Source organism: Rhinoderma darwinii, chromosome 10 (genome assembly GCF_050947455.1).
Source record: "Rhinoderma darwinii isolate aRhiDar2 chromosome 10, aRhiDar2.hap1, whole genome shotgun sequence".
NCBI classification, from domain to species: Eukaryota; Metazoa; Chordata; class Amphibia; order Anura; family Rhinodermatidae; genus Rhinoderma; species Rhinoderma darwinii.
In genome coordinates, this window is record NC_134696.1 from 99,358,244 (window position 1) to 99,372,081 (window position 13,838).

The 13,838-nt window shown below is 39.9% G+C and overlaps 1 protein-coding gene across 1 annotated transcript in view; it reads right to left on the reverse strand.

The window, feature by feature from the left end:
- Positions 1 to 3,039, reverse strand: part of LOC142662679 (free fatty acid receptor 3-like) — a 96,010-nt gene extending 92,971 nt beyond the window's left edge. The window contains exon 1 of the mRNA XM_075840891.1: positions 2,918 to 3,039. Within this exon, the coding sequence (XP_075697006.1) occupies positions 2,918 to 3,039 (122 nt within the window). The remainder of the gene's footprint in view (positions 1 to 2,917) is intronic.
- Positions 3,040 to 13,838: the final 10,799 nt, after the last annotated feature.

A 13,838-nucleotide genomic window follows, 5' to 3' on the forward strand; every position in this document is an offset into this window, starting at 1 on the left:
GTGTCTATTCGTCCCTGTTACAATGAAGTCATTAATGATCCCCGAAGGTCTTATAATAATTTCTGCTGGACAAAGAGCCAGACATCTCTGAGTCATATTATATGAATACAAATGGGGCGATGAACTCACTGTCCAACTATGACAATAAAATAAGGACCTAGGACATGAAATGACAAATGGTCTGCAAACCTCAGGAGCAGCGATCGTCTGTCAGGAGGAGCAGTAATAGGAAGAGCTGCAGAATCCATCAAAGATCATTGCGATTTCTGCAGACAGAACACTCAGAAATAATCATTGTTGTTACTGGGAAGAGACCAGAAGTCTTTTAGTTACGTCAGTAGACTGGCTAACGGTCCATGGTGGGTCGTGGACATCTGAGAGGGACACTTTGCTCTAAACATTTTTAATATCGAAATAAAATCTTAAGTAACTTTGTAAATACTTTGCTTTACTTAAATTGTACTGATCTTGAGTTACATCATGTCTTATACTTACAATAACAGCCAGAGCAGCATTCAAAATTCTGCTGATTTAGCTCGCCCATACGCAACCTCACAGCTAAGCTCTAATTTTGGAGCTGTCATCTGAGCTCCCACAATGCAATGTTCTCTGGTAATAGGAAACCAATAGAATTCTGAATGTGAATCACAAAGAAAAAGCCTAGTTCCTTGGTTTTTCTAAACAGCTCCCAGTTCTTTGTTTTTTTGTTTAACAGACTCTGGTTCCAAAAGTAATTAATTAAGATCATTGTCGATAATAGTTGGTGCTAAATTATGTTAATTAATTAAAGTTTATTCACGCTTTGTATTAAAAATGCAACTGATGGTCTTATTTTATTTTCTCTGTTGCCCTCTAGTGGTGCCTGTTAAAACTACTCCTTCACGACAATTCTTTCGTTTTTGGCACCCCAAATTGATGATAACTGACACTTTCCCATCCAAAGTGATGAATTTTATCCTGATGTCCATTCCAGATTTTCCAGAAGCGGATATTTTAGGACCACACCCTTGTTCTATGGTCGAAGTTGTATAAATGTGATTATAATATAAGTACTTTATGTATTTTTCTCTAAGATCACTGTCTTCAAGTACTTCCAACTGGTCATTCTTCTTCAAGACTTCCCGTACTGGTAAAATTTACTAATGTAATGTCAATTAAAGAAAGCCTCAATATGTGACCTGTAAGTGTTATTTGGGGAAATACTATTTTAGTGCACCAGTCAGAGGTTCATTAATAACAAAGAGGGTGGTGATGCCAATAATGCAGGTGAAATGCCAGGTAGCTGTTCTGAACCTCATGTGACATGAAATAGTAAGATGCTGAACCCTATCACCAGAGGTTGATGTTAGTTATATCTATTTGCAGAGCTGAAGTAACGCAGCAGCAGGTGGCTCAATGTTATATTAACACAGCGCCACCTACTGGACCATAGTGATAGGTAAGTAGTTTCCGAAGGACCTCTTCATGTCACATTGGTAGTGAGATTTAAAGTGATACTCCCCCATATAACAGCACACATAGGTGACTTGGGCTATCATCTTCCATCGTCTACGGTAATATAATGGGATCTTCTAACTAGCAGATTACATTATTGTATAAATAATTAAAATGAAAAACATTTTTGGGGGCTATCAACAGGCTTAAACTTTAGCTCCACCACGACAGGTTGTGAAATAAACAAATACACTCCATATTTCAGCATTAAGTACTTTCCTGGTGTCACATTCGACCCAGGAAATAAAATTTTAACCAATGCCATTATGAAAGAACACATATTTAATGTGTTATTTGACATTAATATGTCTTAAACCAACAGTGAGGCAATGGCTATATTGTATTGTTGTGATGTTTGAGAGCAAAGGGTGAATCATGAATAAAAAGAAGGAACCTGCTGTGAAAAGCAATACAAACACTGATAGTCTTATGCTTCAATTGTTAGGTATATAAATTGTAATACATCTGGTATACGGAAGCAAACTATGGAAGAAATGGGCCAGGAAGAAGGAGCAACCATGAAAGTTATAAAGCTACACAGCCTCCTGTACATTATTGGATGTAATAATACTCAAGAGGGTGCAGTACAGATTTAAGAGCATTTTTCCATAAAATTAAAAAACGGTAAATATACGTCTTTGAGATGCACTCTTCTGTCATTAAAAATTCTCTACAGCTGGCTTCTAGCAAAGGGTTACAACTAATATGGCTGCAATAAAAGGTTATTAATGTTCTCAGACACCTAGTTATGCAGGGATATATTGCCTGCTCCCATAATGCTACATAGTTAAGCAGCTTTGTTATTAGGCATTTTTTAATACATAAAAAAAGAATCTAAATGTGACCTCTCCCAGCTAAACTATTATTGTATATTTTCCAACTTACCATACTTTAGTCTCCTCAAAACTAGATAAATTGTCATTTTCAGATATTAAATAGACACAAATATAGTTGAGGGCTAATGTCAACCCCATGGCAGTCCCCAAATGTTGAAATATTAAAAAACCATCTCCATGAAATGAGAAATTAGGTTTTTTATTTAGGAAATTTTAGACACGGTTTAGGCATTTCTTTTCTATAAATGTATGGGGATCAACCCCCTGCTGACATTACCTATGTCAGACAACCCGTTCTGAAAACCTTAAATAATTAGCATTAATTAAAATATACTACTAATACCACTAAATTAAAGTTATTGTATATTTTCTACCTTATCAAATCTCTATTCTCCTCAAAACTATAGACAAATTGCAATTTCTAAATATAAAACAGAAACAAACAAAACTAAGGGTGAATATCTACCCCATTGCAACCCCAATTGTCCAATTCATATCAAATGCTGCTTCAACCATGTGGAACGAGAAGAAGGCCAAGAGGAGCAAATCGGAATTGGTCAGGTTGACCAAAAAGATGTCCATGGTGAAGGCTGTGATTGAATTTGTGAACAAGTGCGGAAAGGGCTGCTATATTAAGAGGAAGCCCTGTGATAAATGTAAAGAGGTAGACAAACAAAAAGAGATACTTAGATCCTGGAAAATAATCCATGATGGCTTCACAACTTCATGCCTAGGAAACAGGACTGGGTCTCTCTAGTTTGTTGATCTTGTTCTTGATGGTTTCTCTGTGAGCTGGAAGAAGAACCCAAAGAAAACTTAACACGTTGTTTGAGGATGGGTTACCAAAAGACAATTAGTAGGATCACCCCGAGAGTGTTGGATTGCAATAATTCGGCCATATTTATAATGGAAAACCAAAGACCCATTGAACATAAATGAAAAATGTCATGATCCAACCATCATTACTGTATATTTGGTAATCAGACTGGAATCCCCAAATGGGGAAGGACAGGAATTTACAAAATCATCAAAAAAGTATAGACCGACATCTTAAATCACCTAGAGGTCTTATCAAAACTATGAGAGCAAAGCCTTATATACACGTACAATGGACACCACATCAATCTTTCCTTATTAGTTATGACCAGCAAAGATGTAAACCAGGGAGCCTGCTCCGTACTTCCCCTCCGGCTATCATGTACATGTATGTGGCAAGTTGTTAAGGGGTTATCTGCTGGATGTTTGTATATAACAATTTTTTTCTTTGTGCTTATATTACAGATAATCTTAGGAGAAGAGAGACTATTCATGAACCAATCTGGAATTATTCACGGTTATCTAAACCTACATGTATACATATTGTTTGTTTGTATGGATATCTTTCTTTTATTTCTACCTTATTTCTTCCTTTTTACTTCTCACATGGGGCTTGCTGGTATATTAAAGTGGAGGTTAATAATAATTTTATTGTGTCATAGTTATATTATGTTACTATAAACATTTTTGCATAAAAAAATATGCACCCCAGAATTAAGACTTGGCTGCTCGGTAGCGTTGCGCCCCCTGGTGATAAGGAGTATGGAAAAGGTTGTGCACACGAAGGTGGGGTAAATCCTGGTCAAACGCTGTATTGAGTTACATCCTCTATTATACTCCTGAGCTGCACTCACTATTCTGCTGGTGGAGTCACTGTGTACATAGATTACATTACTTATCCTGTACTGATCCTGAGTTATATCCTGTATTATACTCCAGAGCTGCACTCACTATTCTGCTGGTGGAGTCACTGTGTACATACATTACATTACTTATCCTGTACTGATCCTGAGTTACATCCTGTATTATACTCCAGAGCTGCACTCACTATTCTGCTGGTGGAGTCGCTGTGTACATACATTACATTACTTATCCTGTACTGATCCTGAGTTACATCCTGTATTATACTCCAGAGCTGCACTCACTATCCTGCTGGTGGAGTCACTGTGTACATACATTACATTACTTATCCTGTACTGATCCTGAGTTACATCCTGTATTATACTCCGGAGCTGCACTCACTATTCTGCTGGTGGAGTCACTGTGTACATACATTACATTACTTATCCTGTACTGATCCTGCGTTACATCCAGTATTATACTCCAGAGCTGCACTCACTATTCTGCTGGTCGAGTCACTGTGTACATACATTACATTACTTATCCTGTACTGATCCTGAGTTACATCCTGTATTATACTCCAGAGCTGTACTCACTATTCTGCTGGTGGAGTCGCTGTGTACATACATTACATTACTTATCCTGTACTGATCCTGCGTTACATCCAGTATTATACTCCAGAGCTGCACTCACTATTCTGCTGGTGGAGTCACTGTGTACATACATTACATTACTTATCCTGTACTGATCCTGAGTTATATCCTGTATTATACTCCAGAGCTGCACTCACTATTCTGCTGGTGGAGTCACTGTGTACATACATTACATTACTTATCCTGTACTGATCCTGAGTTACATCCTGTATTATACTCCAGAGCTGCACTCACTATTCTGCTGGTGGAGTCGCTGTGTACATACATTACATTACTTATCCTGTACTGATCCTGAGTTACATCCTGTATTATACTCCAGAGCTGCACTCACTATCCTGCTGGTGGAGTCACTGTGTACATACATTACATTACTTATCCTGTACTGATCCTGAGTTACATCCTGTATTATACTCCGGAGCTGCACTCACTATTCTGCTGGTGGAGTCACTGTGTACATACATTACATTACTTATCCTGTACTGATCCTGCGTTACATCCAGTATTATACTCCAGAGCTGCACTCACTATTCTGCTGGTGGAGTCACTGTGTACATACATTACATTACTTATCCTGTACTGATCCTGAGTTACATCCTGTATTATACTCCAGAGCTGTACTCACTATTCTGCTGGTGGAGTCGCTGTGTACATACATTACATTACTTATCCTGTACTGATCCTGAGTTACATCCTGTATTATACTCCAGAGCTGCACTCACTATTCTGCTGGTGGAGTCACTGTGTACATACATTACATTACTTATCCTGTACTGATCCTGAGTTACATCCTGTATTATACTCCAGAGCTGTACTCACTATTCTGCTGGTGGAGTCACTGTGTACATACATTACATTACTTATCCTGCACTGATCCTGAGTTACATCCTGTATTATACTCCAGAGCTGCACTCACTATTCTGCTGGTGGAGTCACTGTGTACATACATGACATTACTTATCCTGTACTGATCCTGAGTTACATCCTGTATTATACTCCAGAGCTGCACTCACTATTCTGCTGGTGGAGTCACTGTGTACATACATTACATTACTTATCCTGTACCGATCCTGAGTTATATCCTGTATTATACTCCAGAGCTGTACTCACTATTCTGCTGGTGGAGTCACTGTGTACATACATTACTTATCCTGTACTGATCCTGAGTTACATCCTGTATTATACTCCAGAGCTGTACTCACTATTCTGCTGGTGGAGTCACTGTGTACATACATTACATTACTTATCCTGCACTGATCCTGAGTTACATCCTGTATTATACTCCAGAGCTGCACTCACTATTCTGCTGGTGGAGTCACTGTGTACATACATGACATTACTTATCCTGTACTGATCCTGAGTTACATCCTGTATTATACTCCAGAGCTGCACTCACTATTCTGCTGGTGGAGTCACTGTGTACATACATTACATTACTTATCCTGTACCGATCCTGAGTTATATCCTGTATTATACTCCAGAGCTGTACTCACTATTCTGCTGGTGGAGTCACTGTGTACATACATTACTTATCCTGTACTGATCCTGAGTTACATTTTTCTATATTGCTCTGTTTTTGGACTGGTTGATGCCTTTTGAAACTTGATTTATATGCAAATAAGATAAGCAAGAAATACAATAATGATGTGGATAGGAAATGCTCAACCAACTACTTCCTATATATCAGATTGACATGAGATATACTGAGCCACAAATTTAATGTCTATTGATTTCTTATTTATCAGGGTCGGAGCTTTATTTATCTCATACAGAGGCTCAAATCTCCTTCATAGACGTAGATTTAAAGGGAACCTGTCAGCACGTTCCTGGTGCCAATATAGCGGCATCTGCCCTGATTACACTTAACTATGTTTTATTCTGAAGGACTGGCTGCATGTTAGAGAAAAAGTATTAATATGTTTTGGGATTGGGGAGAAGTGTCCGCTGGGATGCTCCCCATCAACTTCCTACATACAAATACTGAGAGACCTGTCAATCGAGCTGAGCTGAGTGGACAGAAGCTGGAGGGGAGTCACCCAGGGTACACCACTCTCCTCGCCCGACACTTAACACTGGATGTGAAATATTCTCAAAACTATGTTTTCTCTAAAACTTCACATCTTTAAAGTTAGACATAAGTTTAGTGTAATATCAGGGTGTCCGTGGTTAGAGGAGCATGAACACACTCATAGGTTTACTCTTATAGAAATAATGCTGCCTGCAGCCACCAATAGAGGGAGCTTATGAGCTAATGGAATACTGGTATACATTTAATTCAATAATAAAACAGAATGCAGTCAGCTCCCCCTAGTGGTGACTGCAAGAAGATAGAAATGTATCATTAAACAGTATTTGGAGCTCTGTATATATATATAAAAGAACTCTGATTTATGTGACGATATACACAGTCGAGTCCCATTATTATGACCACCAGCTAATATCCAGAGTAAGCGGTGTGTGCAGCACGGACAGCAGTAGACGGGCTGGGAGTGACTCAATAAGGTGCTGGTCGGTTGTCTCAGGTATCTGGCGCCATCTGACTGCAGAACATCCCAGATTTGCTGGAGGGTGCGTGGGGAAGATCCATAGAGCGAACAAGACGATCGAGGTCCCACAGATACTCAATTGGTTTCAAGACTGGTGAATTAGGGGGCCGGGAAGTACTTGGAAGTCTTGGTCGTGCTCTTCCAACCACTGTCGGACATTTCTAGCCGTGTGACAAGTCGCATTGTCTTGCCCTGGGTGATTTTAATTAGTTTAATGCTGGTTTATATGCCCACTCAGATCAGTCGTGTATGGGAAGATTTAGTACTGGAATTGTTCACTTTGAGCTGTTTATGGCAGCCTGTATTCTGCTGAATGATGTTCAGGATAACAGCAAATACGTTTAAGTCTTCTGTATTTTCGGAACACTGTACAAGGGAGGCTACAGGCGGCCCCACATTAAATGGGCAATCATGTAATAACTGGATAAATCCTCTAAAGGGAGAGTTGCTCTTTGCAATGGCAAAAGGGAACCATCTAGGATTTCCAATAGACTTAATTCATATGACCAGTACACAGTTCTGGGGGTATCTATGACTGGTACGTTGTTATGGAGGTATCTATGGCTAGTAACTGTTATGGGGTAGCTATGACTGAGACATTGTTATGAGGTATTTATGGCTGGTACGTTGTTATGGAGATGTCTGTGATTGACACACAGTTATGGGGCTGTTAAAAAAAATTCTTGAAAAATTCTCATTGTGCTACTGGGTTTGGATTGGTGGAGTTGCTAATGCTGCAGAGTATGAGTTACCCCATCTTGGGGTTTAATCAAAGAAAAAGGAAACATCTAGCCCCGGGGTGGGGGAGATGTCTTGTGTTTCTGGACAACGATCTAAAGTAAAACGGTGATATCCAGAGTGCACATATTTTGCCAATATAGGGTAAAGCATGGCATCCATTTCACAAATTGTTATCAGTGGGCATCTAAAAATATTTTTTCTGGTACAAATATCCTCTTTAAAGAAGGACACTGACAGGGACATATGTAGTCCCTTAAAAATTAAATATTAAAAATAAAAATAAAAATTCCCCCATATCCTTGCTCCATCATTGGGTGACGTCCGACATCTTTCTCTCGCTAAGAATGGAGGTTCTGGCCAGCGCAGTAGTTGTCTGTTAAGGAGCTTGCTAATGCTTAGCTCTATAAAAATGCATCAATGCTCTCAAATATATAGAAAAGTAGTTGACTTCACATTCCCTGTGTCCTCCATTAACACTGATTGCGTCAGGCAGTGGCTTCTCACACGTACCTTTTATGTAATCACGTTACTTTATTTTCTCAATGACCCCCAATGTTTTCTTCACGGCTCCCAGGTTCTCTCCATGGTTCCCACGTTCCTTCGTTCCCTCAATGGCTCCCAGGTTCCCTCCATGGCTCCCAGTGTCCCTCAATCATTTCCACATTCTTTCAATCTCTCATGGGCTCCTAGTTTCCCTTCATGACTCCTAGGTTCCCGCAATGGTTCCCATGTTTTTTCATTCCTTCAAGGGCTCCCAGTTTCTCTCCATGACTCCCAGATTCTCTCAATGGTTCCCACATTCCTTTATTTTCTCAATGACCCCTATGTTTCCACCATGGCTCCCAGGTTCTTTCCGTGGTTCCCATGTTCCTTTATTCCCTCAATGGCTCCGAAGATTCCCTCAATTTCTCCCATGCTGCCTCAATGGTTCCCACACTCCTCCATGGGTCCAATGTTGTTTCATTCCCTCCATGGCTTACAGGTTCTCTCCATGGTTCCAACGTTCCTTCATTTCCTCAATGGTACCCAGGTTTCCTTAATGAATCCTAGGGTCCCTCAATGGTCCCTATGTTCTTTCATTCTTTCAAGGGCTCCCAGTTTCCTTCCATGATTACCAGGTTCCCTCAATGGTTCACACATTCTTTCAATCTCTCATGGGTCCTAGTTTCCCTCCAACACTCCCAGGTTCCCAAAATGGTTCCCATGTTTTTTCATTACCTCAAGGGCTCCCAGTTTCCTTCTATGACTCCCAGATTCCCTCAATGGTTCCCATGTTTTTGTATTCCCTCAATGGCTCCCAGTTTCCCTCCTTGAATCCCACATTCTTTTATTCCCTTAAGGGTTCCCAGGTTCCTTCAGGCTCAGTAAAGAGCACAAACACCTTTGGAACCATTTATGGATTTCCATAATTTAGAATACCCTACTAATTATTTCGGAACACTTTTGATTTTAATGGCACTGTGTTTGGCATGAGTGGTAAGTTGACATTAAACATGGGTATCAATTGGTTTGAACCTATTACCCAGCACTGCATCTCTTCTCTCTGGGAAGCATCATTGCATTACATCAAGAAATCAGAACATTATTAGTTATGGAAATCTCCAACCAGCACCACACCATACACTATACACCCTACTATATCGGACAGGGGGTGGTCTAATCTCACGGACACGCATTGTATTCACATAGCAATGCCATGCCCCATTACAGCGGCAGCCATGGGGTCACCATAGTGGTAAATACAAAGTCCTCCATAACAGTGGCACAAACAATATCCATATAGCAATCCCATAACAGTGCCAGCCATACTCCTGTCCTAAGGATAGGTCATCAATATCTGATTGGTGGGGGCCTGACGTCCAGGACCCTCGACGTTCAGCTGAATGAAGGGGCTCTTTAATGTTTACCGAGGCACAGCGCCATACATTTGGTTGTGGCTATGCCTGGTACTACAGCTCAGTACCATTCACTTGACTAATGCCAGCCTCAGCCACAACTGATCCAGGGGTATCAGGAGTCAGACCACTACCGATCAGATATTCATGACCTATCCCAAGGATAGACCATCAATGTAACACTCTTGGAAAACCCCTTTACTTTAAATAGAGAGTGGGAGGGAAGCAAAGTTTCTTAAGAATATGGGGTTAATGCAATATCTGCAAAAATCAGCAGATCCTCTTTCTGCTTTCGTACATGATGCCCAGTATGTCACGTCCAGCCAAAGGTAAAATTTCCCTGGAAAAGAAACATCTTGATAACATTTAAAATGTGACAGGTGAGCGAGCGCGATAATATGACGGCAAAAGAAAAATGAACATGATAAACCCCCGTTTGCAAAGTAAACATAAAACTACAACAATGCGGCATTATCAGTAGGCAAATGAGAGTATCAGGCTTAAAATCATAAGGAATGCTCCATTCATCGGAGTCAAGATAAAGATGGCTACAAATATTTAAACAGAATTTGCAAGAGGTAGATTAACCTGGCAGCAGAGTTGACAGGGGATTGGAGAGATGCAATATTATTAGATGGGGGGGCTACAAAGAAGGATGTTTCAGTAGTCTAGGTGGGAGATGATCAAGGCATGCGCTAGAATGTTTTTTTGACTCGAGGTTGAGGAAAGAGCGGATTCAAGAAATATTTTTGAAGTGGAAGCGGCAAGAGGTGGTTAGACCCTGGATTTGAAAGACGGGCGGAATCAAAGGCTATCCCGAGGCAGCGGACTTGTGATACTGAGGAAAGTGTGGAGCCATTAACTGGGATTGAGAGGACTGGTAGTGAGGTTGAGTGAGATGGGGGAAAGATGATGAATTCGGTTTCCCCCATGTTGAGTTTTAGGATGAAGGAGGAGAAGCAGGAGGATATACTTGATAGCAGAAAGGTGACATCAGGGTCTGAGAAGTGTATTTGTGTCTTCAGTATAGAAGTTGTACTGAAAGCCATGGGATTTTGTGGCATGTTCCAGGCCAAAGGTGCAGATGGAGAAGAACAAGGGCCCCAGAACAGATCCTTAAGGGAAACCAACAGAGAGAGCGAGATGATGTGTGAGTGGGAGACACTAAATGTTCGGTTGGTGAGGTATGTGTTATGAAACGTCCATCCCTTTAAGATTACCATGACTACTAGTCTAGCTTCTGGGAGGTTCTGGTTTTAGTTGTGGAACCTTTTCCTCTTCTCTGTCTTTCTTACTATCAGATTGAAGGGTGGAGTATTTCAATCTGGGTTGGTTCTGTTTTCTTTGCTTGTGATTTTACTTGTCTCCATGTGTTTGATCAAGCTACTGACTGTACCCTGTACCTTTGACTATTTGCATTTGTTGGTACTGGACCTCGACTTGTCTCTGGATCACCCTTTGCTTACTGATTTGGACTTTCTGCTCCTGGCTGGTTTTGACCTCTCTGATATCCACTAGCTTTGTGAGTTGGACTTTCTGTTTACCCTTGGCTGTCTTGATGTCTATTCTGGCATTGCCTGCATTGCACCTCTTCTCCTACACTGAACTCTGTTAAAACAACCTGGGTTCTATGCTGCAAAGTCCAACCTGGCTATTGATGGACTCTGGCGAAAACCATAATGTAGCCTTAGATTCTATTGATCAGAGTTGTAACGGATTTGAGGTTGCAGATTTATTTGCATGCTCATTCCTGACAGTCTGCAGCAGTCTTTGGGGAATTGCTCAAATATCAATTCCATAAACTTCCACCCTGGGAACTGCTCAACTTGTGATTCCATAACAGTATGAGGAAATCCAGGAGATGGCCAAGTCCTCGAAGCCAAGAGATAAGCAAATTTGTAACAGGAGAGAGTGGTTGACTGTTTTGAAGGCAGAAGACAGTGTAGAAAGTCTACTGATCTTGAGTTACACCATGTCATATAGTTCCAATAACAGCCAGAGCTGCATTCAACATTTTGCTGATTTAGCTCGCCCCCCCACCCGACCTCACAGCTAACTTCTAATTTTGTAGCTGTCATCTGAGCTCCCACAATGAAATGTTCTCTGGTAACAAGAAACCAATAGAATTCTGAATGTGGATCACAAAGAAAGAAAAATCTCCCAAACAGCTCCCAGTTCGTTGGTTTATTTGTTTAACTGACCGTGGTTCCAAAAATAATGAATTACCTTCAAAAGATCATTGTCTATAATAGTTGGTGATATATTGTGTTAACTAAATTTTTTCACACTTTGCACTAAAGATGCAACTGCTGATTTTTTTTATTTCCTCTGTCGCCCTCTAGCGGTGGAAATTGCTACTACTCCTTCACAAAAAAAATCTTTAATTTTAGGCACCCCAAATTGATGATAATTGACTCTTTGTCATCCAAAGTGATGAATATTATTCTGATGTGCTTTCCAGATTTTCCAGAAGTGAATATTTTGGGACCAACTGGTCATCCTTCAACAATATTTCTCTTACTGGTAAGAATTACTAACGTAATTTTAATTAAGGAATTCCTCAATATGAAATAGTATTTTAGAGCACCAGTCAGAGGTTCATTAATAACAAAGAGGGTGGTGATGCCAATAATGCAGGTAAAATACCAGGTAGCTGTTCTGAACATCATGTGACATGAACTAGTAAGATACTGAATGCTATCACCCTATGACCAGATGTTGATGCCAGTTATATCTGCTTGCAGAGATGAAGTGACGCAGTAGCAGCTGGCTCAATGTTATATCAACATAGCGCCACCTACTGGACCACAGTGATAGGCAAGTTGTTTCCAAAGAACCTCTTCATGTCACATTGGTAGTGAAATTTAAAGTGATATTCCCCCATATAACAAAACATATAGACGACTTGGGCTATCATCCTCCATCCTCTATGGTAATATGACGTGATCTTCTAATTAGCAAATTACATTATTGTATAAAGAATCAAAACAGACTTTTTTTGAGCAACCAACAGGCTCCAACTTTATCGCCACCACGCCAGGTTGTGAAATAAACAAATTACCTCCATATTTCAGCATTAAGTACTTTCCTGATCTCGTATTAGACCCATGAAATAACATTTGAACAAATGCCATTATGAAAGAACAAATATTTAATGTGGTATTTGACATTAATATGTCTTAAACCAACAGCGAGGCAATGGCTATATGTTTGAGAGCAAAGGTTGAAACATGTATGAAGCGAAGGAACCTGTTGTGAAAAGCAAGACAAACACTGATAGTCTTATGCTTCAGTATTTAGGTATATAAAATATAATACATCTGGTATACGGAAGCAAACTATGGCAGAAATGGGGCAGGAAAAATGAGCAACCATGAAATCTAAGAAGCTGCACAGCCTCCATTACATTTTTGGATGTGGTAATACTCAAGAGGGTGTAGTACAGCTTTAAGAACTTTTTTCCATAAAATCAAAACCGGTAAATACACCTCTATTTACTTCTAAATATATGTCTTTCCCAGCCACCACAATTGTAGAACATCCTAGTTATGCAGTGAAACATTACCTGCTCCCATAATACTACATAGTGTTTTCCCATAAATGTGTAGGGACCAAATTGATACTGAACCCAATATTAAAAGAAAAATCTGTGATTGGTTTAATTTACTTTACTTATGTCAGAGAATTCCTGGAAAATCCTTATAAAATTCATTAGCCTTAATTAATACATAAAAATAAATCTAAATGTGACGTCTCCCAGCCAAGCTATTATCATTGTATATTTTCCAACATACTAGTCCTTTAATCTCCTCAAGAATAGATAAATTGGTTTTACCATATATTAAAAAGAAACAAGCATAAGTGAGGGCAAATGTCAACCCCATGGCAGTCCCTAAATGGTTTGTCATTCAGGAAATGGCGGACACATTTTAGACATTCCCTGTCCGTGAATGTGTAGAGAACAAACCTCTGCTTACATTATCTATGACAGAGAACCACTTTTAAAACCTTAAGTAATTC